Raw genomic sequence first — 26,254 nt, forward strand, 5'->3', positions numbered from 1 at the left:
CTAGGGATTGATAACTCTGCTGCTTTTCAAACAATTCCTCTGAACTTTTCTTCCACTTTTTCTATCTCTTGGCTTTGATCTATTTCCCCATTTCCCTCCTTACATAAGTAGTGAAACTGATCCCACCTAGCTTTACTGAATATCCACGTCACTTCTCTTCCTTCTACTTTCACTTCACGGTCTATGTGTATGTTACTGAATATTGGGTAGTGGTCACTTCCAATTGTTGAGTCTTCCCGTACTTCCCTCTCACGTTTCCCTGCCACCTCACTTGAATCCAGTGTCAGATCTAGTGCTAGTCTGTCCTTGTATCTGCTTGAGTTAACTGATTTCTAGTTTCCTGCATGGGTTATAGTCATTTATGTTAAACTGTCCTTCATTTGTCCACATTTCTACCACAATGTCTTCTTCTTCTTCTTCTTACTGACATCTCTGAGGACATATGTTCCTTGATAAATCTAGTGCACCCCCCCTCTTTCCTATCAACCGCAGTATAATTGAGGATTCTAAAATCCAGATTTGGTTTCATGTCTCTTGCACACAAACATCGTCTGATACTGATTTATAATCTGATTTATGATGATTGATTCATACAGTTTTTGAGCTCTTGTCCATTTGCCACCAAACTCCTTGCATCATCTCTCACCTCCTCCCAAGTCGCTTCATTCATGTTCAGATGATTTGCAGCTGCTTGTACTATTATTTGTTTTCTTTCCGTTTTTCATTTGGTTTCCATCGTAGCATTTATGACTCCTGCTATAAAAGTGACTCGTTTCTTTAACTCACACTTTGCCCTCTTGGTTGTTCTTGCTGTTTAATGTGTTGTTCTTCATTTGTGTGTCTTCACTCTCTCTCCTCTGGTTCACCATCTTGACAGCATCTGCAGATGTGATTTAGTTTTGTACCCTGACCTGTTGAATCTCTACCTCCCTCTTCATGAGTTCACATCCTCCATATGCCACACTATGGTTTCCTCCAGTGACAACAGTTTGGTTCCATCCCTTCCCCACACTGTTCATCCTCATGATCCTCACCACATCTAGCACACCTTCTCTTCCTTCACATGTCAGAGCAGCATGACCAGATCTTTGACAGCTGAAGCATCTTACTGGTCTTGGTATATATTCCCTCTGTGTGTGTGTCATGTATCCCAACACTACTTTCTTTGGGAGAATTTCTTCCTCAGATTCCATCAATATGCTTTAAACACCTCTCACCTTCTCTAGAGGCCTGTAATCTCTGTGCATCCTTCAGTTTCCCACCTTTCAGATCTGTCTCCACCTCACTCACACCGTCACCACGGTCTTTACCTTGAATGATGCCCCCTGGTGGTGAGTGTTCATTAGTTAAAGTGAGAGCAGAGTGGAGGAGGACACAGAAACTCCAGCTCGGTACAAACCAACCTTCTGATCATTGAGCAGCTGTGGACCAGAGACAAACTGACCGGCAGAGAATTTTAACTTGAGTGAAGTGGAAAAGTTTTATTTTCATGTAAAAATAATAAAATGATTCATTGAAACAAAACAGCCGCAAGATTTTACAAGTGAATAAAAAATCGGACGTTTGAAAGAAACGTTTTCGTGATGATCAAACTGGATTTCGTGGTTTTCCTGCAGCAGTTGAATTAAATGAAGAATTGAAGCTGAGATTTTCGACCTTCTACCATTAAACAGTGAAACATCAAAAGTTAGAAACTCAAACTCAGGTCAGATCCATCAGCTGCGACTTTACAGGGAAGATCTCATCTGACGTCATTCAAGAATGATGGCTCTCAAAAGTGAAGCTCAATAATCTGGATCACCCCCCTGGTGGCGGGCTGCAGTATAGGTCATAAACCCCGCCTCCTCCATGTGTCTGAGCAGCTGATTATAGAATCACAAATTCTTGCCGTGTTGTTGTTGTGAGACGTGACGAACGACATGTCACTCACCAACCCATCACCGCTTGACGTTTCCATGGATACAATAATCTGGTATCAACCAGATTAAGACAATAATCTGAAGAAGACACTGACGTATAAACTGTATGTTCTGATCAACTTAACCTGAATAAGATCATACTCAGAATAATCAATAATCATTGATAAAACATTAGAGCGTCCTGTCGGAGTTTACACAACATGTTGACATACGACAGTTCCAAGTGATGACATCATGTCCTGGACGTGGTGAGGACGGTGGACTGGACACTGTGTGACAGCTGATCTCAGAGCAGCTCACCTCCTCTGATTCCTCTGGAGCTCTGTCTCCACTCTGCCTCCCAGCAACAAGGCCCAGTCAGAGCCGCTCTACACACAAGCTGCTGCTGCTTCAGCCTCTGGATCATCAGGACACAGCTCAGCCTCCGTCCACACACACTGTCCTCTTCACACTGTCCTCTTCACACTGTCCTCTTCACACCCACCTAGAGAAAGATCCTGTCCACCATCTGTTGAGAGAAGAAGACATCAGTGTTGACAGAGACTCACTTCATCAGCTGTGAGTCAGTGATGCAGCACATCCAGTATAAAGAGCAGCAGGGACTTCAGTCCTGTTCAGAGGTGGAGCAGCTTCCTCTCTGCTTCATGTTCACGTGTTGGAATGAACACGCTAAGAGCTGCACACACTTTGACCATCACGTGTGTTTCCTCTGCATGTGAAAGTGCAGAGTGGACACTTGAGAGGTGGATTTCCTGCTTTTACAGGTGAAGACATGTGTCACATAAAAGGGGCGGGGTTTACTGCATATGACCAATCACAGACATGGACAGTTTGACTGACAGCAGAGTTTGAATCCCATGATGTGGTCTCTATGATGAGCTTTAGTTGGACAAACTCTGTCTCTGAGGACACACTGACTCTGAGGACACACTCTGACTCTGAGGACACACTCTGTCTCTGAGGACACACACTGACTCTGAGGACACACACTGTCTATGAGGACAAACTCTGTCTCTGAGGACAAACACTGACTCTGAGGACACGCACTGTCTCTGAGGACACACTGACTCTGAGGACACACTGACTCTGAGGACACACTCTGTCTCTGAGGACACTCTGTCTCTGAGGACACACTCTGACTCTGAGGACACACACTGACTCTGAGGACACACTCTGACTCTGAGGACACACTCTGTCTCTGAGGACACACACTGACTCTGAGGACACACACTGTCTCTGAGGACAAACTCTGTCTCTGAGGACAAACACTGTCTCTGAGGACACACTCTGTCTCTGAGGACACACTGACTCTGAGGACACGCACTGTCTCTGAGGACACACTGTCTCTGAGGACACACTGACTCTGAGGACACGCACTGTCTCTGAGGACACACTGTCTCTGAGGACACTCTGTCTCTGAGGACACACTGACTCTGAGGACACACACTGTCTCTGAGGACACTCTGTCTCTGAGGACACTCTGTCTCTGAGGACACACTGACTCTGAGGACACGCACTGTCTCTGAGGACACTCTGTCTGTAACCTGATAACCACAAATCCTGCTTCGTAGTACAGACCCTGGATCTGTACTGTGATACTGACTGTGTTTAGTAAAATACTGATGAAAGCAGCGTGGACTGACTCCAACCATCTACTGACCTCAGAGTCTCCAGTCGACAGGTTGGACTCTGCTTTAGATCAAGCAGCTCCTTCACTCCTGAGTCCTGCAGCTTGTTGTAGTTCAGATCCAGTTCTCTCAGATGAGAGGGGTTTGACCTCAGAGCTGAAGCCAGAGAAGAACAGCTGATCTCTGACAGACTGCAGCTCTTCAACCTGGATAAAGAATAAAACTTAACTGTAAATTAAACTGAGTTCATGTGTGAAAATAACAAATATTCATGTCAGCACAGACTCATAACATGGAAGATAAATATGAAATCAGACATGTTGGACTAAAGACGAGTCCTGATTCAGTAACAATATATTATTTGGACCCGGTCTCTGTCCTGCAGATCAGTTTAGGAAATCCAGAACTAAACACAGATGAGTTTAAACAAGTAGCTGAATATTTAAAATGTCAAATTAATTCATGAATTCAAGTTATGAATGAAGAGGAATTATGTTAAATTAGAATTAAATGAGATAAATCGTGTATAAATGTTGTGTTATAGATATGAGATCTACAAAAGTCAGTCAGTGAACTGACCTCAGAGTCTCCAGTGGACAGGTTGGACTCTGTAGAAGACCACACAGCTCCTTCACTCCTGAGTCCTGCAGCTCGTTGAAGCTCAGATCCAGTTCTCTCAGATGAGAGGGGTTTGACCTCAGAGCTGAAGCCAGAGAAGAACAGCTGATCTCTGACAGTCTGCAGTCCTCCAACCTGGATAAAGAATAAAACTTAACTGTAAATTAAACTGAGTTCATGTGTGAAAATAACAAATATTCATGTCAGCACAGACTCATAACATGGAAGATAAATATGAAATCAGACATGTTGGACTTAAGACGAGTCCTGATTTAGTAACAATATATTATTTGGACCCGGTCTCTGTCCTGCAGATCAGTTTAGGAAATCCAGAACTAAACACAGATGAGTTTCAACAAGTAGCTGAATATTTAAAATGTCAAATTAATTCATGAATTCAAGTTATGAATGAAGAGGAATTATGTTAAATTAGAATTAAATGAGATAAATCGTGTATAAATGTTGTGTTATAGATATGAGATCTACAAAAGTCAGTCAGTGAACTGACCTCAGAGTCTCCAGTGGACAGGTTGGACTCTGTAGAAGACCACACAGCTCCTTCACTCCTGAGTCCTGCAGCTCGTTGAAGCTCAGATCCAGTTCTCTCAGATGAGAGGGGTTTGACCTCAGAGCTGAAGCCAGAGAAGAACAGCTGATCTCTGACAGACTGCAGTCCTTCAACCTGGATAAAGAAATGTGAATATTTGAATGTGTCCTCCTGTTATTGTGGATCGTCATCATGTCAACACAGACTCTCAACATGCTGCTGACCTCAGTCCAGTCTGTGACCTGAAGATAAATATCACATCAGACATGTTGGACCATTGTTTCATTCATCACCTTCTTCTCTGTGTGTTTGGTCACTGAGTAGGTTTGTGTCATTAAACACTGTTTAAAGTAGAGATGGCTCCTGACAGTCACTTCCTGTTTGGTTCTATACTCATCAACTGTCCAACGTGCTTCAATAAGAACGTGTCTTCTTGTTGAGAACCTGAGGAGGACGAGTGCTCGGCCTCAGTCCACATGTTATTCACTGACACTAGTGATCAGGAGCAGGTGTGTGCAGGTGAATGGAGTTGGACTGATGAGGTGGACGTGACTGACAGGCTGGGTGAGGGACAGATGACTGAGGGACAGTGAGCAGAGCAGAACTGAGACAATTCAATTTAAATAGATAATGACCAAATAAGAAGGAACGTTGGAAAAGTGAACATTCAAGGATTTAAGGACCTGACCTCAGAGTCTCCAGTCGACAGTTTGGACTCTCCAGTCCAGCACACAGCAGCTTCACTCCTGAGTCCTTCAGGATGTTTCTACTCAGAACCAGTTCTCTCAGATGTGAGGGGTCTGACTTCAGAGCTGAAGCCACGACTTCACAGTGAGTCTCTGAGAGTCCACAACCAACGAGTCTGTAATTAAAGAAAATATCAAATCTGTGAGAATAAAATCAGGAAACACAACATTCATACAACACGTGATCATGTGACCCTCACCCTGGTAAATCCTCTTTTTGCCTCATGAACATTTTATCTTAAAAACACCTCAAGAGAATCCTTTCAGATCTGGTACAAGCTTCATTCAGACTCACAAAGTGGCAGAGGATGTTGTGGCATCACAAGGGGGCGGGTTATAGAGGGGCGTTATGTGCCTCACCCTGAGAGTGGCTACATCCCCACAAGATGGATGCCGAGAGAACTGCATCTCCCAGAAGGCACGGCTAGGGGAGGTGCCAAGGCCTCAGCCCTCATTAAAGCGGGAGCTCAGGTGTGGGAGCGAGAGAGGAGAACAAAGGAATGGAGACCAGCAACAAGCAGGAAGCAGGAGATGTGGCGGAAGATACTTTGGAGAGGATCCCCCTGACAAGCAAGTGGATGGAGGATAACAATTGACCGTTTGATGAACTTTATGTTTTGCTGCCGGAGAGACTTTTGGTTACTTAATAAACTGGACTTTGTTTGAAACCCTTTTTTGACTTCTCTATGCTTCTGTGACTCACCGCCCTACACCCTGCTTAGTGGTTACACCTCGGGTGATACCACAATGTGTTCACTGATTCAACATGTTATTGATCATGTCTGGACTCACAGAGCCTTCCTGCAGTTCCTCACAGCTGGGATCAGTCTCCGTCGACCCTGGTCTGATGTGTTGAACGTCTTCAGGTCCAACTCATCCAGAACCTCCTCTGACATCTGCAGCATGTAGGCCAGAGCTGAGCAGTGGATCTCAGAGAGTTTCTCCTTTGATTTGTTCTCTGACGTCAGGAACTGTTGCATCTGCTGATGTACTGAGTGGTCGTTCATCTCAGTCAGACAGTGGAAGATGTTGATGCTTCTGTCAGGAGAAATGTTATCACTCTGCATCTCCTTCAGGTTGTTGATGATTCTCTGGATGATCTCTGGATTGTTCTCTGCCCGACCCAGCAGGCCTCCTAAGACTCTCTGGTTGGACTCCAGACTGAGGCCGTGAAGGAAGCGAACAAACAGATCCAGATGACCATTTTTACTGGTGAGGGATTTCTCCATGGTTCTCTTCAGGAGGTCATCCAGGATTGTTCCCAAGAAGTTCTTGAGTTCTTCTATGTGTGTGTAACAGTGGAGCATGTAGACTGCAGCCAGAAACTCCTGAACGCTCAGATGAACAAAGCAGTAGACTGATTTCTGGAAGATCACACACTCTCTTCTGAAGATCTCAGTACAAACTCCTGAGTACACCGAGGCATCTGTGACATTAAGACCACACTGCTCCAGGTCTTCTTGGTAGAACATGATGTTTCCTTCCTCCAGATGTTTAAGGGCCAGCCTCCCCAGCTTCAGAAGAACGTCCCTGTCAGCCTCCGTCAGCTGCTGTGGACTCGTCTCATGTCCTTCACCGTACTTGTTGTTCTTCCTCTTTGTCTGAACCAGCAGGAAGTGTGAGTACAGGTCCGTCAGGGTCTTGGGCAGCTCTCCTCTCTGGTCTGTGGTCAACATGTGCTCCAGAACTGTAGCACTGATCCAGCAGAAGACTGGGATTTGACACATGATGTGGAGGCTCCTGGACGTCTTGATGTGTGAGATGATTCTGCTGCTCAGCTCCTCATCACTGATTCTCCTCCTGAAGTACTCCTCCTTCTGGGCGTCAGTGAAGCCTCGTACTTCTGTCACCCTGTCAACACATGTAGGAGGGATCTGATTGGCCGCCGCAGGTCGGGAGGTTATCCAGACGAGAGCCGAGGGAAGCAGATTCCCCTGGATGAGGTTTGTCAGCAGCACGTTGACTGATGACCTCTGTGTGACCTCAGACACGACCTCCCTGTGGTTGAAGTCCAGAGAAAGTCTGCTTTCATCCAGGCCGTCAAAGACGATCACAGGTTTACAGACAGCGAGCGTCTCTGCCGTGAGCTTCTGTAATGTTGGATGGAAAACACGGAGCAGCGTGAGAAGACTGTGCTGCTCGTCTTTCACCAGGTTCAGCTCCCTGAACGAAAGCACAACCAGCAGACCCACATCTTGGTTTTCTAAACCCTCTGCCCAGTCCAGAGTGAACTTCTGCACCGAGAAGGTTTTTCCAACGCCAGCGACGCCGTTGGTCAGGACGACTCTGATGCTGCTCTGCTGGTCAGTGGAGGCTTTAAAGATGTCGTGGCACTTGATGGGAGTGTCGTGGAGGCTCTTCCTCTTGGAAGCCGTCTCAAGCTGCCTCACCTCATGTTCAGTATTAACCTCTTCACTCTGTCCCTCTGTGATGTAGAGCTCAGTGTAGATCCTGTTGAGGAGGGTTCTACTTCCTGTTTCCTCAGTTCCTTCAGTCACATGTTCACATCTCCTCCTCAGACTGATCTTATGTTGGTCTAAAACCTCCTGCAGACCCCGATCTGCTGAAAGACAAGAAACAATGTGAGACTAAAGACAGAGAATCTGAGAATCTGCTGATTGTTTTCATCAGATACAGAAAAACTAGAGAAAATCAAAGCTTTTGAACTTTGTGCTTTTATAACCAAGTGAAATGTTGATGCTGTATGAAGGAACAAAATCAAACATGTGCTGTTGTCAGAAGTGAAGACATCAGCAGACACATGTACAGTGCTGCTCTGACCGGCTGTCTGAGCTCCAGCTCCTCTTCTGGATCTTTGTCCACACTGGGGACAGGAGGAGTCTCCTGAAGAACCAGACTGGTCCCAGTATGAGGTGATGCACTGTCTGCAGAACCAGTGTCCACAGCTGGTGGAGACTGGATCCTTCAGGACGTCCTGACACGAAGCACAGCGGGACGACTGCTCCTCCTCAGAAACATGACTCCTCCACCACCTCCTCCTCTCTCTGTGAAGACATGTCCTGATAAGTCAAATGTCACAGTCACAGGTCGTCATCACTTCTGTCAAGGAGGTTTTGTTTCCACCCTGTATGTTTGTGTGTTGGTTGGTTTGTTCGTTAGTGGGATTATAAAAACCACTGAACAGATCACCAGTAAACTTGGTGAAGGATGTGTTCTGTGAACCAGATGTTCAGAGGACTGATGTTTATGAGTGAGTGAAATTTGGTGCAGATCCAAATAAAAATGAGTATGTAGTGAATTTCAAAGTGGTTTCATCAGGAGCGTGTTGGGCCTTGGTGGAGGTCTGAGCTCTTTGAGGGATTCTGAGAGATTAGTCACCAATTTCAATGAAGCTGTGTCCTAATGCAGGGGCCACACTAGAGGAAACTACATCCTCTTCAGATCAGTTCACAGTAGAAACAGTCTCTTACTTTGTGTGTGAGGGTCCAGGTTCATTACTGAACAATGGAGGATGTTCTTTGGACCGGTTACTCTTCAGAGACACACAGCTGAACTCTGGAGACTCTGCTCTGTCCTCTTCCTCCTCATAACCACTCATCTTCAGTCTGAGAGGAAAGACACTGACACTGACTGTGATCTCAAACACACACAATGAAGACAGGTACGTAAATTCACTTTTTCTTCCATATAACAAAGTCAACCTCCTACACTGTCTCCCTGTTGTCATGGTAACCTGAGGCAGTTGTAGGTTTAATGTGTGTGTGTATATATATACATATATATATTCCGTTCAGGAAACCTTTGAATATATGAAATGAAACTTGACTGACGTCTTGTGTAACGTGTGGATGCTATAGCTAAAAGTGAGTGACAATGAGTTAGTCCGCTCACAACCTCGTTGCAGCAATATTAAACTATGAGTTCATCAGTAACACACTGGCGAATGCGTGTACAGGCCAAAATCCCCCCGATAGCCCCGCCCAATGCCGTTCTTCTGACAAGGAAGTTCGCTCCGTTTTTAATCGTGGCAGATCTACTACATCAGGCAGCTGTTATCAGGCCTCGGCATGTCTCCAACCTCACAGGAGAGCTCGACACACCCAGTAATGGCACTGTGCTCAGCAGGGATTTCATGAACCTAAAGAGAAGCTCTTCATAATTTGTTTAGATACAATAAGAATCACCCACATTCATCGACCAATGCAGGCTGAATATTTCGTTTAGTATTGAACGTATTTGATGATCCACGACACGTTACTCACACAGCGGTCTGCGGACACACACACAAATGTATTTATTCAAAGTTTTGGCATAATCTCATTATGCATTTGTCTGTGAAGAGCTTCTCTTTCAGTTCATGATATCCCTGTAGCCGCAAATTCCGTAAATTCAGTATAGCTGAATATATAATATAATTATACAGATATATCTATGTATATATATCTATGTACCTGTGTCTGCAGGTCGATGTCTCTCACACCTCAGAGTCCAGATCTTTACAGGGATCGACAGGTTAGTAAACACTGCTGTAATGTATGATTCTGTATTAAACACTTGATTAACAGATGTGATGAAGATAAAAAGTGAAATTGTGAGTTAACTCTGCTAATGAGTCATTTGAAGACACTTTGTTCCACACCTGCTGTTCACATCTGTCTCTGGTGATCCCATCACATGGAAACTACGTCTGTCACCAGGTGTGAACTGACAAACTTGGAGCCGTGTGATCAGCAGATGGATGTTAACAGCAGGTGAGAGAGTGTGACAGTAAAACTTTCAGAAAGTTGTGTGAACACTCACCTGCTCATTTTTCTTCTGCTGCTCCTCCAAGTGAAAATGGAGTCTGACACTCTCCTGCTCTCATGCTCCTCCTCCGTGTTGAAGCAGTTCAAAGTCCAGTTCCATGAAGATGAACTGGTTCATGTTCACAGTTCATGTTTTATTGGATCATATATTTAGTTAATAATTGATGTAGGATCATGAATCCAGATCTTCACTTTCACACTGAGTCCTGACTGTGAGCGTCTCATGTTACTGAGCTGTAAAATGTTGACTGGTCATTTTTCATGATGTTTAAATGAGCCTCATAAACTCTGGACTCAAACAGACACTGAGTCACTTCATGAACTGATCAGGTCCTGATCACTAGTGATGAGAGTTTATTAGTGACAGTGAGAGCAGCTCAGAGTGGAGGAGGAAACAGAAGCTAAAGTGAACGGACTCTGCTCCTCTCATCTTATCTCAATGTGTGAGTCACTGTCAGGGCTGGACTGGGAGAACAAAACGGCACAATTTAACTAAAAAACTCTCTTTCAGGTACCAAAAAAACACCAGGGAATGTGCAGTGACTTCACACTCAATTGTTTATTTAAAATGAATCTATAAATGTGTCATGATAGCTGGCAGAAAACCTGGACGTTGAGAGAAGAGAGCCCCTGGCAGCTGCCGATGAACTGGCCTTATCTGCTCTCTTCAGTCCAATCAGCTCCTTGGACAGAGAGGGGGGGGGGGGGGGGGGGGGGGGGGCACATACAACATCAGATTTTTAACACTTTTATGTCGTGGTAATGTGGATATGTTTATATGTTTACTCACTTGGTGCATAGCCACTTGAGGCTGGCTCCAAGAGGGAGTCAATTCCCATTGACTCCCATGTTAAAAAGCCCGACTTTAGAGCAGAATTAAACGTGTTTACAGCCTGGTTCAAAAAACGGTTTTAGTCTCAATCAGTAAGTTCTTCCTCCATGACAACTCTGGGGGGGGTGAATTTTTTTCTAACTCGCTCGTTTAGATAATATAGAGGTTTGAAATTATGAATAATTATCACTTGATTGACACGTGACGTCACCGTTAGCTCTTCACTCTGGCTGTTAGCCTGAGGTCTGCTCGGCTTCACCTGAGCTAACAGGCTAATCCCCGTCACCGAGCACGAGCGGAGTCTGTGGGGGAGTTTTCACTCACATGTGAATATCATCGTTTGTTGTTCGGCTGATTGTCCTGACGGAGAAGTGGAAGACGTCTGTGCTGCAGAGTCTGTGGTGAGTAAAGTACTGTCTTTGATTTACGTGTCAGTAGTGATGAGCAGGTATCATTGTTACCTGGCTGGTTAGCTTAGCTCCGCTAACCTCCAGGCAAGATACCAGCAGTAACGGCGATGCTAACGGGAGGGACGGGGGTTATTAACCCGACATGAAGCGTCCACACAGCGGAGAGAGGAGCGTTAGAGTTCATGGTGATAAATCTTTTAAACTGAAGGCGACTGTGTGTTTAGTGAATATCATCAAGTTAGATATCTAACGTTATGTAAAGTTGTTCAGCTCGCCAACCTATTTGGCTTGACTACGTTACTGTGAGTAACTTCAGTAATAATGTTTTATTAGATTATTGGTTCAGAAATAACGTCAGTGCAGCTGCTGCAGTGTGAAACTTATTAAGCTGAACTTTATTTATGAATGAACAGTTTACCTACCAGGTATAGACCTGTTTTCATAACTTACTAACAATTAAAGCACATTATTGCACATGATGCATTACATTATATATGCAATACTTTTAATGTGAAATAACTCCATACTGCACATTCATTGTAGTACACTGTTTAATCCCAAACCATATTCAGATACATACTTAAATATCCACAGAATATAAGGACACAGACTTTGTTTGAAAGTAACACGTATCTCTGCAATAATGCCATACTTTTATGTTTCCTGTCATTTTATTAGGGACGGAGGAACCTGAGGGACACAGCTGTGCTGACCGTGTTCTGTCTCTTATGTCAAAAAAGAAAAGACAACACTTTTTATCTAAGGTTTATCAAATCAGAAAGTAAAAGATGAACATTGTTGTGATAGTGTTAATTTTACCAACCATAATGGATATAGAAATTGACTCAATATTATTATCATGTTGACCAGCCTGAAGCTGCCGATCTCCACCATGTTGCTGCTGCCACAGTGGATTCTGAGGACATCAGGTGTTGCAGTGCCTCATGAAATGAAAAAAGTCATGTTAAAGGATGTTTTATGCTGAAATCATTGTCACATCTGTAGATTAAGGAACAGAGGAGAAACAGGATAATTTACAGACACTGTACAATACAATCATTACAATAATTTTGACACATGTAATATCAGCTGTGTTAAGCAGCCAAGACGGGTACCTACAGTTTATTCTGTGTTCAGCAGGTGGAAGCTCCACAAATTTCAGCCAAACTGATGTACTAAAAGAAATAAACATTGTATAAATATATAAAATGTCTTTCTACCACATCTGTAATATTCAAGGGTGATAATCTCTCACAGTGCTGTTGATAACAGTCCACTTGAAGTCCCTCAACTTCTCACAGTGTTAAAACAGATATATAATATATATACATATATAATAAATATGAGCACTGTTTACAACAGTGGTGTGTGGAGATTATAATCACATCTAAACTGTTATATAATTACACATCTGCACTGAGTCTAATTTACTGTGAATCCATAACAGGCTAAAAAAGAGGTTGTAATAGTAATGGCGGTTATACAAGTCTGTATCACATGTAGCTTATTAATATTAACTTATAAAATTACAATCAAATGAAAAAACACAACTCTTTACTAAAGCTAGTAAACTTGCTTCAAACTTCGTTAGACGTGTTAAATAAACGGTGAATTACCACAATAACATCAAAAACCACTTGAGGAATGTAAGTATATGTGGTATGATTATAATAATAAATAAATCAATAGGTTTTGTTGTTGTAAAGTTTCAGTGTAACTTACCTCTGTTCGGTTCGATGTTACGACCGCGACCATCCCGGAGCAACAACACCGCAGCGCTAGCCGGTTAGCAGTCGCGGGTAGCATTTAGCCTAGCTCCTTAGCCTGAGCTAACCAGGAAACGATAAGCTCTGTGGGCGTGGCTCGGTTGTCAGTCTTCACTCGGCCCGCCTAGCGTCCACACGCGCGCCTCCTTTTTGCCCATATATGGGTTAGCCCGGAACTAGGAGTCAGGCCCCGGCAAGATGGCGCCGGGTGAAACGCCCACTACGAGCCTCATTTTCACTCTTCAGAAACCAACGGGTGACGTCACGGGCACTACGTCCATCTTTATATACAGTCTATGGTCTACACCGACCACAGTCCACACACACACACACACACACACACACACACACACACACACACACACACAGATAGAGTGTGAGCTGGCAGGGTCTTTGGGGGGAAGCGGCTTATTTTCAACACAGAAGAACCGAACGTTGGCCAGAATCCCCCAATTTCTCCGTTTCATTATAACCCGTCCCACCATAGAACACTGATCGTTTGTCATCGAGACACATTTCAACGAAAAGAAAAGTTTTAAGCTGCGCCTCGTTTGGGAAAAAAAAGACGACGACAACCACCTCAATAATAACCACCAGCCCCCTGTAATAAATTGGCTCGGCTATTACCATAATGGCCCAAGTTGCATCGCTAGATACACTGTGCAATGCCATAGTAGTGTAACACTACGTGGTAATAAAAACTTTCCAACGACTATTATTACAGCATTCCACCTGTGAACGGCGTGTATCGCAGGCTAAATTCAAATCCATCATCTACACGTATTATCCTTATGTTAATAGCTGCTTACCTGGTGCTTACCTGCTCACTCAGTCCATGACCCTCGGGTTCGGACTCATCATGTCCTCCTCCCTGTTCATGGCTAGTACCACCGTCACCCTCTTCCACCATCTGTGCCGCCTCCATGGGTGGATCGCTACAGCTAGCCCCCTCGCCCTGTCCACTGGTGCTGGTGGTGCTTGATTCACCTGAGGTGGAGGGGGCTCCCGAAGCACCTCCACTGAACATGTCCGTTATTTTAGCACATTTTCCGGCGGCTGGATTTTTGAGCCTTTTGGCCCTGAGCTTTTCAGCTCCACCTTTAAGTTTACGCTTTGGTTTGTCCATTGCCGTCTTCCACTCTCGCAAACTCGCGCATAGCTAAATACAGGGAAGAGGTGGGCCGTAGTAATTGGTTCTGTCTCAGATGTCTCAGATTAAAGGGCCGTCAACATGACATCGTGGGCCGCCGGTCCACCGGGAAAATGCCCGGTATGCCAGATTGCCAGTCCAGCCCTGTGTCTGATTCACTGGGTTAATGTGCCGTCTACTGAACATCCCTCCCTCAATCCTCCGTCTCTGAGTTAAGTCCGAATGAAACAGTAAAATGTATGTTTGAACACTGAGTAATAATAATAATAATGTACACAAAGACGATCAGTGGCTTTAAATAAAGATGGACGACACATCTCCACGTCCTCCTGCCGAACAAAACTGGAGTGAATCCACGGTGTCAAGGCCTCGCTGTACATTCGTATATTTATCATTCGATAGGAGAATAATTTATTTTCACCACAAGTAAAACACAGAGAGAGAATGTATCAGAATCATTGATTAATGAAATGAATAGGATTTTTTATTCAGTACAGAATGGAACAGTTCATTTCAACATTAAAAAGACGTCGTGGTGACACTAGACAATATATTGGACAGGACAACATCACAGTGTTAGACGTGCATGACCACTTTGATCCTGAATTTCATTCCTGATGTAAAACATTTAAAACCAAAAATCTTGTCAAATATATATTTTGTCAAATGATTCCTAAGATTCGAACGTCTATTTTGATTTCTGTTTTTAGTTTGGTCCATGTCCAATCTGCTAACATGGAGGAGGCGGTATTTACGAGCTGTACTGCAGCCAGCCACAAGGGGGTGTCCTGTCTCGTCGTCCATCTTTATTAACAGACTCAGGACAGAAGACGTGGAGTTTAATGATCTGATTTTAAAAACGTAGCAGAAGGAAAATGTGTCGCTTCATTTACCTGTTTTGATTTTTCTCTTTTTCAGCGTTCGTTTGTTTTTTGTCCGTCCCATCGACCTCGTTGATTCTTTTCATGAATCGTTGTCGGTCATGAAAGACGAAGAATCCAAATCCGTGGTTTTAAATCCTGATTATATAAGTGACTGAATCTGAGCATCTCTCAGAGTAAATGTAGGTTTATCAAAATGTCTATTTCAAAGAGCAGCGCAAACTTCATTTTATTTGGATCTCCAGTCATGTTGATGGGACGTCGACGCCTCTCGGGGGAAACCAGCTTTAACATCCGCTTTTATTTGTGACTCTTCACCTGCATCATCTTTTATTTGTGTTAAAAATCATCTTTGCATCCAAACAGCATCCAGAGTGATTCACACTGAGTTCCACTGAGAATCAGAGTCGGGGGCAGAATACGAGTGACGGCCGTGGGCTCGTCCTGAGTTTCTGATGACAAGTGTCCTGCGGAGCCCCGCCCCCTCCATTGACTTGTTGTTGATCGTGGTAAATGCTAGTGCCTTTGCTGTATTGTGAAACTGGATATTGATTGTACTGTTGTACTGACAGGGCCTGGGGACAGTCAGGCGCTCTATTTATTATTGTTGACTCAAATCAATCATATTTTTCTATGTAAGTGCTTTAAATAAATTTGCCCTTTTTTCGTAATCGTTGTTTTGAGGGTTTTTGTTTTTCTGCAGACAACGTGCAGCGGCCGGGGAGAGCACAGACCCCTCCTCAGCTCCTGCAGAGTTTCCAGTGAATTCAAATCCTGAGATTATTTCAATTCTGACCCTGCGGAGCCACAAATATCCCAAGATATCCATGAATGTAATATTTATTTAATCTTCCATGCGTTTGATTCGGCCGATGAAAATTGTCAATACAAACATAATAACTGAAGAATCCAGACACTTCACATGCTCTTTAAATGTACGCGTCAGTTCATTAATGGTTTATACTGAGATGACGTGTTGGTCACCATGACAACATACAACATGTGGATGTGTCTAGAACAGAAAATGATAGAAAGACTTTGACGTTTTACAAGTTCTGTGTTTACCTGTTATTTATTTACATCTTTTCTCGTCTTCATGACCAATTAAAGCACTTTTAAGGTTCAGTCTGTAAGATTTAGGTGAAACGGATCTATTGGCCACGTCCTCTGGAGCTCTGTCTCCACTCTGCCTCCCAGCAACAAGGCCCAGTCAGAGCCGCTCTACACACAAGCTGCTGCTGCTTCAGCCTCTGGATCATCAGGACACAGCTCAGCCTCCGTCCACACACACTGTCCTCTTCACACTGTCCTCTTCACACTGTCCTCTTCACACTCACCTAGAGAAAGATCACAGTCTCCATCTGTTGAGAGAAGAAGACATCAGTGTTGACAGAGACTCACTTCATCAGCTGTGAGTCAGTGATGCAGCACATCCAGTATAAAGAGCAGCAGGGACTTCAGTCCTGTTCAGAGGTGGAGCAGCTTCCTCTCTGCTTCATGTTCACGTGTTGGAATGAACACGCTAAGAGCTGCACACACTTTGACCATCACGTGTGTTTCCTCTGCATGTGAAAGTGCAGAGTGGACACTTGAGAGGTGGATTTCCTGCTGTTACAGGTGAAGACATGTGTCACATAAAAGGGGCGGGGTTTACTGAGTATGACCAATCACAGACATGGACAGTTTGACTGACAGCAGAGTTTGAATCCCATGATGTGGTCTCTATGATGAGCTTTAGTTGGACACACACTGTGTCTGAGGACACACTGTCTCTGAGGACACATACAGACTCTGAGGACACACTCTGTCTCTGAGGACACTCTGTCTCTGAGGACACACTCTGTCCCTGAGGACACACTCTGACTCTGAGGACACACTGTCTCTGAGGACACACTGTGGTGCAAACCTCTGACGTCACTACTCAATAAAAACACATGGAGCTATTTTCAGGGACCTGACTGAGAGCATCTGGTATTTTGGTGACAGGATGAGTCTGGAGAGATTGAGATGTACTGGGTGTGTTAGTGGCTGAGATCAACTGAACCAACCAGACGTTGGTTTAAACTTCTCTTCTCCGTCCCTTTAAGGAGAGTGTGCACCACACAACAGTGGAGAGTCACGCTGGTCAGTGGGCGGAGCTTTTATACGGGTTGATCTCCAACTTAACCTGCTTCGGAGCATGTTAGCCGTTCATCATCAGTTACCATGGTGATTTAACCAGAGAAGAAGTGAACGAGCTTCGTAGGACTGAAAAAACTAAACCTGAAGTTAACCTGATAACCACAAATCCTGCTTCGTAGTACAGACCCTGGATCTGTACTGTGATACTGACTGTGTTTAGTAAAATACTGATGAAAGCAGCGTGGACTGACTCCAAACATCTACTGACCTCAGAGTCTCCAGTGGACAGGTTGGACTCTGCTTTAGATCAAGCAGCTCCTTCACTCCTGAGTCCTGCAGCTTGTTGCAGCACAGATCCAGTTCTCTCAGATGAGAGGGGTTTGACCTCAGAGCTGAAGCCAGAGAAGAACAGCTGATCTCTGACAGACTGCAGCTCCTCAACCTGAATAAAGAATAAAACTTAACTGTAAATTAAACTGAGTTCATGTGTGAAAATAACAAATATTCATGTCAGCACAGACTCATAACATGGAAGATAAATATGAAATCAGACATGTTGGACTAAAGACGAGTCCTGATTCAGTAACAATAGATTATTTGGACCCGGTCTCTGTCCTGCAGATCAGTTTAGGAAATCCAGAACTAAACACAGATGAGTTTTAACAAGTAGCTGAATATTTAAAATGTCAAATTAATTCATGAATTCAAGTTATGTATGAAGAGGAATTATGTTAAATTAGAATTAAATGAGATAAATCGTGTATAAATGTTGTGTTATAGATATGAGATCTACAAAAGTCAGTCAGTGAACTGACCTCAGAGTCTCCAGTGGACAGGTTGGACTCTGTAGAAGACCACACAGCTCCTTCACTCCTGAGTCCTGCAGCTCGTTGTCACTCAGATCCAGTTCTCTCAGATGAGAGGGGTTTGACCTCAGAGCTGAAGCCAGAGAAGAACAGCTGATCTCTGACAGTCTGCAGAGATTCAACCTGAATAAAGAAATGTGAATATTTGAATGTGTCCTCCTGTTATTGTGGATCGTCATCATGTCAACACAGACTCTCAACATGCTGCTGACCTCAGTCCAGTCTGTGACCTGAAGATAAATATCACATCAGACATGTTGGACCATTGTTTCATTCATCACCTTCTTCTCTGTGTGTTTGGTCACTGAGTAGGTTTGTGTCATTAAACACTGTTTAAAGTAGAGATGGCTCCTGACAGTCACTTCCTGTTTGGTTCTATACTCATCAACTGTCCAACGTGCTTCAATAAGAACGTGTCTTATTGTTGAGAACCTGAGGAGGACGAGTGCTCGGCCTCAGTCCACATGTTATTCACTGACACTAGTGATCAGGAGCAGGTGTGTGCAGGTGAATGGAGTTGGGCTGATGAGGTGGACGTGACTGACAGGCTGGGTGAGGGACAGATGACTGAGGGACAGTGAGCAGAGCAGAACTGAGACAATTCAGTTTAAATAGATAATGACCAAATAAGAAGGAACGTTGGAAAAGTGAACATTCAAGGATTTAAGGACCTGACCTCAGAGTCTCCAGTCGACAGTTTGGACTCTCCAGTCCAGCACACAGCAGCTTCACTCCTGAGTCCTGCAGCTTGTTGAGGCTCAGAACCAGTTCTCTCAGATGTGAGGGGTTTGACCTCAGAGCTGAAGCCAGAGAAGAACAGCTGATCTCTGACAGACTGCAGTCCTCCAACCTGAATAAAGAATGAAACTTAACTGTAAATTAAACTGAGTTCATGTGTGAAAATAACAAATATTCATGTCAGCACAGACTCATAACATGGAAGATAAATATGAAATCAGACATGTTGGACTAAAGACGAGTCCTGATTCAGTAACAATAGATTATTTGGACCCGGTCTCTGTCCTGCAGATCAGTTTAGGAAATCCAGAACTAAACACAGATGAGTTTTAACAAGTAGCTGAATATTTAAAATGTCAAATTAATTCATGAATTCAAGTTATGTATGAAGAGGAATTATGTTAAATTAGAATTAAATGAGATAAATCGTGTATAAATGTTGTATTATAGATATGAGATCTACAAAAGTCAGTCAGTGAACTGACCTCAGAGTCTCCAGTCGACAGTTTGGACTCTCCAGTCCAGCACACAGCAGCTTCACTCCTGAGTCCTGCAGCTCGTTGAAGCTCAGATCCAGTTCTCTCAGATGTGAGGGGTTTGACTTCAGAGCTGAAGCCACGACTTCACAGTGAGTCTCTGAGAGTCCACAACCAATGAATCTGTAATTAAAGAAAATATCAAATCTGTGAGAATAAAATCAGAAAACACAACATTCATACAACACGTGATCATGTGACCCTCACCCTGGTAAATCCTCTTTTTGCCTCATGAACATTTTATCTTAAAAACACCTCAAGAGAATCCTTTCAGATCTGGTACAAGCTTCATTCAGACTAACAAAGTGGCAGAGGATGTGTTCACTGATTCAACATGTTATTGATCATGTCTGGACTCACAGAGCCTTCCTGCAGTTCCTCACAGCTGGGATCAGTCTCCGTCGACCCTGGTCTGATGTGTTGAACTTCTCCAGGTCCAACTCATCCAGAACCTCCTCTGACATCTGCAGCATGTAGGCCAGAGCTGAGCAGTGGATCCCAGAGAGTTCCTCCTTTGATTTGTTCTCTGATGTCAGGAACTGTTGCATCTGCTGATGTACTGAGTGGTCGTTCATCTCAGTCAGACAGTGGAAGATGTTGATGCTTCTGTCAGGAGAAATGTTATCACTCTGCATCTCCTTCAGGTTGTTGATGATTCTCTGGATGATCTCTGGATTGTTCTCTGTCCGACCCAGCAGGCCTCCTAAGACTCTCTGGTTGGACTTCAGACTGAGGCCGTGAAGGAAGCGAACAAACAGATCCAGATGACCATTTTTACTGGTGAAGGATTTCTCCATGGTTCTCTTCAGGAGGTCATCCAGGGTTGTTCCCAAGAAGTTCTTGAGTTCTTCTATGTGTGTGTAACAGTGGAACATGTAGACTGCAGCCAGAAACTCCTGAACGCTCAGATGAACAAAGCAGTAGACTGATTTCTGGAAGATCACACACTCTCTTCTGAAGATCTCAGTACAAACTCCTGAGTACACCGAGGCCTCTGTGACATCAAGACCACACTGCTCCAGGTCTTCTTGGTAGAACATGATGTTTCCTTCCTCCAGATGTTTAAGTGCCAGCCTCCCCAGCTTCAGAAGAACGTCCCTGTCAGCCTCCATCAGCTGCTGTGGACTCGTCTCATGTCCTCCACCGTACTTGTTGTTCTTCCTCTTTGTCTGAACCAGCAGGAAGTGTGAGTACAGGTCCGTCAGGGTCTTGGGCAGCTCTCCTCTCTGGTCTGTGGTCAACATGTGCTCCAGAACTGTAGCACTGATCCAGCAGAAGACTGGGATTTGACACATGATGTGGAGGCTCCTGGACGTCTTGATGTGTGAGATGATTCTGCTGCTCAGCTCCTCATCACTGAATCTCCTCCTGAAGTACTCCTCCTTCTGGGCGTCAGTGAAGCCTCGTACTTCTGTCACCCTGTCAACACATGTAGGAGGGATCTGATTGGCCGCCGCAGGTCGGGAGGTTATCCAGACGAGAGCCGAGGGAAGCAGATTCCCCTGGATGAGGTTTGTCAGCAGCACGTTGACTGATGACCTCTGTGTGACCTCAGACACGACCTCCCTGTGGTTGAAGTCCAGAGAAAGTCTGCTTTCATCCAGGCCGTCAAAGACGATCAAAGGTTCACAGACAGCGAGCGTCTCTGCCGTGAGCTTCTGTAATGTTGGATGGAAAACACGGAGCAGCGTGAGAAGACTGTGCTGCTCGTCTTTCACCAGGTTCAGCTCCCTGAACGAAAGCACAACCAGCAGACCCACATCTTGGTTTTCTAAACCCTCTGCCCAGTCCAGAGTGAACTTCTGCACCGAGAAGGTTTTTCCAACGCCAGCGACGCCGTTGGTCAGGACGACTCTGATGCTGCTCTGCTGGTCAGTGAAGGCTTTAAAGATGTCGTGGCACTTGATGGGAGTGTCGTGGAGGCTCTTCCTCTTGGAAGCCGTCTCAAGCTGCCTCACCTCATGTTCAGTATTAACCTCTTCACTCTGTCCCTCTGTGATGTAGAGCTCAGTGTAGATCCTGTTGAGGAGGGTTCTACTTCCTGTTTCCTCAGTTCCTTCAGTCACATGTTCACATCTCCTCCTCAGACTGATCTTATGTTGGTCTAAAACCTCCTGCAGACCCCGATCTGCTGAAAGACAAGAAACAATGTGAGACTAAAGACAGAGAATCTGAGAATCTGCTGATTGTTTTCATCAGATACAGAAAAACTAGAGAAAATCAAAGCTTTTGAACTTTGTGCTTTTATAACCAAGTGAAATGTTGATGCTGTATGAAGGAACAAAATCAAACATGTGCTGTTGTCAGAAGTGAAGACATCAGCAGACACATGTACAGTGCTGCTCTGACCGGCTGTCTGAGCTCCAGCTCCTCTTCTGGATCTTTGTCCACACTGGGGACAGGAGGAGTCTCCTGAAGAACCAGACTGGTCCCAGTATGAGGTGATGCACTGTCTGCAGAACCAGTGTCCACAGCTGGTGGAGACTGGATCCTTCAGGACGTCCTGACACGAAGCACAGCGGGACGACTGCTCCTCCTCAGAAACATGACTCCTCCTCCTCTCTCTGTGAAGACATGTCCTGATAAGTCAAATGTCACAGTCACAGGTCGTCATCACTTCTGTCAAGGAGGTTTTGTTTCCACCCTGTATGTTTGTGTGTTGGTTGGTTGGTTCGTTAGTGGGATTATAAAAACCACTGAACAGATCACCAGTAAACTTGGTGAAGGATGTGTTCTGTGAACCAGATGTTCAGAGGACTGATGTTTATGAGTGAGTGAAATTTGGTGCAGATCCAAATAAAAATGAGTATGTAGTGAATTTCAAAGTGGTTTCATCAGGAGCGTGTTGGGCCTTGGTGGAGGTCTGAGCTCTTTGAGGGATTCTGAGAGATTAGTCACCAATTTCAATGAAGCTGTGTCCTAATGCAGGGGCCACACTAGAGGAAACTACATCCTCTTCAGATCAGTTCACAGTAGAAACAGTCTCTTACTTTGTGTGTGAGGGTCCAGGTTCATTACTGAAGTTTAGAGGAAGATGTTTGGACCGGTCACTCTTCAGAGACACACAGCTGAACTCTGGAGACTCTGCTCTGTCCTCTTCCTCCTCATAACCACTCATCTTCAGTCTGAGAGGAAAGACACTGACACTGACTGTGATCTCAAACACACACAATGAAGACAGGTACGTAAATTCACTTTTTCTTCAAATATAACAAAGTCAACCTCCTACACTGTCTCCCTGTTGTCATGGTAACCTGAGACAGTTGAAGGTTTATTGTGTTGGACTCAGTCGATCACAGTGTCGAGTCAAACTGTTGATTGACTGACAGAAGTTCATCCTGACTCTTCTTCTCTCGACAGTCCACGTGTAGAAAAACTGACTCAGAGTCTGTGACAGTAAAATAAAACTAGACTGAAAGTATTTAAATATAAAGTATTTATATATAAAGTATTTATATATAAAGTATTTAAATATAAAGTATTTAAATATAAAATATTTTAATATAAAGTATTTAAATATAAAGCATTTTAATATAAAGTATTTTAATATAAAGTATTTAAATATAAAGTATTTAAATATAAAGTATTTTAATATAAAGTATTTAAAAATAAAGTATTTAAAAATAAAGTATTTTAATATAAAGTATTTAAAAATAAAGTATTTATATATAAAGTATTTAAATATAAAGTATTTTAACATAAAGTATTTTAATATAAAGTATTTAAATATAAAGTATTTTAATATAAAGTATTTAAATATAAAGTATATAAATATTAAGTATTTATATATAAAATATTTTAATATAAATGTTTATATATAAAGTATTTTAATATAAAGTATTTATATATAAAGTATTTGAATAAAGGGTCTTTTCTGGGTAAAGAAAATTACATTTCATACAATTGAGATGAAACGAACTGGTGAAAACATCATGAGGATTCTTCTCCATTAGATTTCTGCCAATAGTTCCCTTTCACCTGAATCTTACACACTGGAGCTTTAAGTATAAATCAATACGATCCTGCTGGAGACTGAGGTGAGGACCGCCTCTACTCATTTACATATGGACACAGAAATACACAAGACATGTATTTGGTTCTTATTTATCTATGTAAGTATTTCTGATTGTATTATTGATTTATACTTCAGTCATTGTGCTCCTCCATACTATTAGAGACAGAGGGACTCAGTATGTTTCTATGTCGCAGCAGTAAAAACTTGCTCTTGAACTTGTGACCACTGCGTCTCTGTCCAAGTGATTTTCAGCTGTCCCCATCGTCCCCAAACTTTTGTCCTGAAGCGGGAGAATAATGAACGCGAGGAATAATAGTGTGTGTGCCACGCAATGCATGAATGAATAATATGAAGGATTCATATGAATGTTGCTCGAACACTCACCAGCCTCAAACTTCACGTTTCCTCCTTCTGCTCCTCAAAGTTCAACTGAGTCTGAACACTTTCACTTTCACTGGCTCCTCCTCCTCACTGCAGTTACTGGAGATCACATGACTGTGTGTGTGTGTGTGTGTGTGTGTCTGTGTGTGTGTGTGTGTGTGTGTGTGTATGACTGTTTGCTCTCTGCTGTGTTAAACATTGTTTTGTCACTCGGTCATTTCATTGCCCTTGATGCTCAGTGAGCTGGGATCTACATGAAGCTGACTTGTGTTAGTGTGTGATGTCGTCTGAATAGTGTCTGGTATATTTCATACAGTATATCTGCTCTGCTGTGGGATGACTGTAATGATACCAGTGCTGAGAGCGAGTCTGAACATGGTTCAACTGGTTTTGCTCTGTCCACTGTGATGCCATTGTTGAGTGATCTTCTTCTTTGTGTCCGTGTAGGTTTGACCAGTGAATTAGCATTAGCTGTTTGTAGAATATATATATAAATATATATATATATATGTTCTTCAAAGCTTTTCTACTGGCTCCCCATTCAGACCCTTTGAGACATCTCATTCCATTAAGAACCATCTTTTTTCCTCTCTCTTATTTCTATGTTCATTCCAGGTTTGTGTCAAATAAAACCCCAGATGTTGAAATGTGTTGACCTGATCTAACTGTTCCACATACATCTTTAAACCAGCCTCGCTCATCTTCTTTCTACAAAACATCACTACTTTAGTTTTTTCCACTGAAAACCTGAATCCCCATGAATATGAGCATTTCTCTACCATCCTGATTACATTTCCTATCTTCCCTTGGATTAGTGTTAAGTTTTTACCTCTTGTCCATGAAGCCCCATCATCAGCAGATGATGCTTTTCCTATATCAGAACTTATGTCTGAGTACACATCCTTAATCATGATGGAAAAAAGTATTGGGCTGATCACACTGCCCTGAGGCGTTCCGTTATCTACCTTATACCTGGTCCATGTGGTTGTTTCCATCTTTACCTGGATATATCTATCAAAAATAAAGGTTTGAATCCAATTCAAAGTTCTTCCTGTTGTTCCCATTTTGTCTAGTTAACCATTAAACCCTCTTTCCATATATCATAAGCCGTCTCCACATAAAGAACTCTGCCATTCTAAATTCTTTCTTCATTTGAGCTTCCCTAGTTTCTGTCTCTGAACAGATTGGATCCATTGTTCCCCTCCCTTTCCTAAAACCACTCTGATAAGGAGATAACAAACCTCTCCTCTCTAGATGGAATGTCCTTCTCTCACCGATCATCCTTTCCATTATTTTTCCAACATCTAAGTAAGTGCTATGGGTCTGCAGCTCGTTGCTTCCTTCACCACTTTCCTTACTTGAGCCTGTTATATTCAATGAGCTTTGTTAAATAGTGGGTTCTCTTTAATTCTTTAAAAACTCTATTTCTTTCTTTAATGGTTCTACTACACTCCTCTGTCCACCAGGGTGCTGCTCTCCTACTCATTGTCCCTTTGCTTCTAGGGATTGATAACTCTGCTGCTTTTCAAACAATTCCTCTGAACTTTTCTTCCACTTTTTCTATCTCTTGGCTTTGATCTATTTCCCCATTTCCCTCCTTACATAAGTAGTGAAACTGATCCCACCTAGCTTTACTGAATATCCACGTCACTTCTCTTCCTTCTACTTTCACTTCACGGTCTATGTGTATGTTACTGAATATTGGGTAGTGGTCACTTCCAATTGTTGAGTCTTCCCATACTTCCCTCTCACGTTTCCCTGCCACCTCACTTGAATCCAGTGTCAGATCTAGTGCTAGTCTGTCCTTGTATCTGCTTGAGTTAACTGATTTCTAGTTTCCTGCATGGGTTATAGTCATTTATGTTAAACTGTCCTTCATTTGTCCACATTTCTACCACAATGTCTTCTTCTTCTTCTTACTGACATCTCTGAGGACATATGTTCCTTGATAAATCTAGTGCACCCCCCCTCTTTCCTATCAACCGCAGTATAATTGAGGATTCTAAAATCCAGATTTGGTTTCATGTCTCTTGCACACAAACATCGTCTGATACTGATTTATAATCTGAATTATGATGTTTGATTCATACAGTTTTTGAGCTCTTGTCCATTTGCCACCAAACTCCTTGCATCATCTCTCACCTCCTCCCAAGTCTCTTCATTCATGTTCAGATGATTTGCAGCTGCTTGTACTATTATTTGTTTTCTTTCCGTTTTTCATTTGGTTTCCATCGTAGCATTTATGACTCCTGCTATAAAAGTGACTCGTTTCTTTAACTCACACTTTGCCCTCTTGGTTGTTCTTGCTGTTTAATGTGTTGTTCTTCATTTGTG

At 43.3% G+C, this 26,254-nt stretch overlaps 1 protein-coding gene and 1 long non-coding RNA gene across 12 annotated transcripts; one reads left to right on the forward strand and one right to left on the reverse strand.

Moving 5' to 3' along the window:
- Window positions 1–1,461: 1,461 nt before the first annotated feature.
- On the reverse strand, window positions 1,462–25,968 carry LOC138411138 (NLR family CARD domain-containing protein 3-like). 11 transcript variants are annotated; one of them, XM_069530088.1, is made up of 10 exons: window positions 23,924–25,955; window positions 22,515–22,649; window positions 8,890–9,024; window positions 8,183–8,463; window positions 6,251–8,021; window positions 5,401–5,574; window positions 4,674–4,847; window positions 4,127–4,300; window positions 3,580–3,753; window positions 1,462–2,427 (listed from the first exon to the last, which is right to left on the reverse strand). In XM_069530088.1, the coding sequence occupies exons 2-10, from the start codon at window positions 22,640–22,642 to the stop codon at window positions 2,394–2,396; spliced, it is 3,045 nt and encodes a 1,014-aa protein (XP_069386189.1). In that variant the 5' UTR covers window positions 22,643–22,649; window positions 23,924–25,955; the 3' UTR covers window positions 1,462–2,393. The 11 variants fall into 11 exon arrangements, with proteins under 11 accessions (XP_069386189.1, XP_069386194.1, XP_069386221.1 ...); XM_069530093.1 differs by having other exon boundaries at window positions 6,251–8,018; window positions 8,240–8,463; window positions 23,924–25,943; XM_069530120.1 differs by lacking the exons at window positions 22,515–22,649; window positions 23,924–25,955 and adding exons at window positions 9,871–9,913; window positions 10,220–10,259 and having other exon boundaries at window positions 6,251–8,018; window positions 8,240–8,463.
- Window positions 10,393–12,676, forward strand: LOC138411209 (uncharacterized). Its single transcript, XR_011243864.1, has 2 exons — window positions 10,393–11,457; window positions 12,145–12,676. It is a non-coding gene; the product is annotated as an uncharacterized lncRNA (long non-coding RNA).
- Window positions 25,969–26,254: the final 286 nt, after the last annotated feature.

This window comes from Paralichthys olivaceus, chromosome 1, assembly GCF_024713975.1.
Source record: "Paralichthys olivaceus isolate ysfri-2021 chromosome 1, ASM2471397v2, whole genome shotgun sequence".
In the NCBI taxonomy this organism is placed as follows: domain Eukaryota; kingdom Metazoa; phylum Chordata; class Actinopteri; order Pleuronectiformes; family Paralichthyidae; genus Paralichthys; species Paralichthys olivaceus.

Bases quoted from the DNA above. Each gene is read 5' to 3' on its own strand.
- LOC138411138 (XM_069530088.1), bottom strand. From the start codon at position 22,642: ATGAGTGGTTATGAGGAGGAAGAGGACAGAGCAGAGTCTCCAGAGTTC. The intron at 9,025-22,514 runs GTAAGAGACTGT...CTTTCCTCTCAG, and splicing joins CCTGGACCCTCACACACAAA to ACTGAAGATGAGTGGTTATG. The intron at 2,428-3,579 runs GTCAGTAGATGG...TTCTCTCAACAG, and splicing joins TGTCGACTGGAGACTCTGAG to ATGGTGGACAGGATCTTTCT.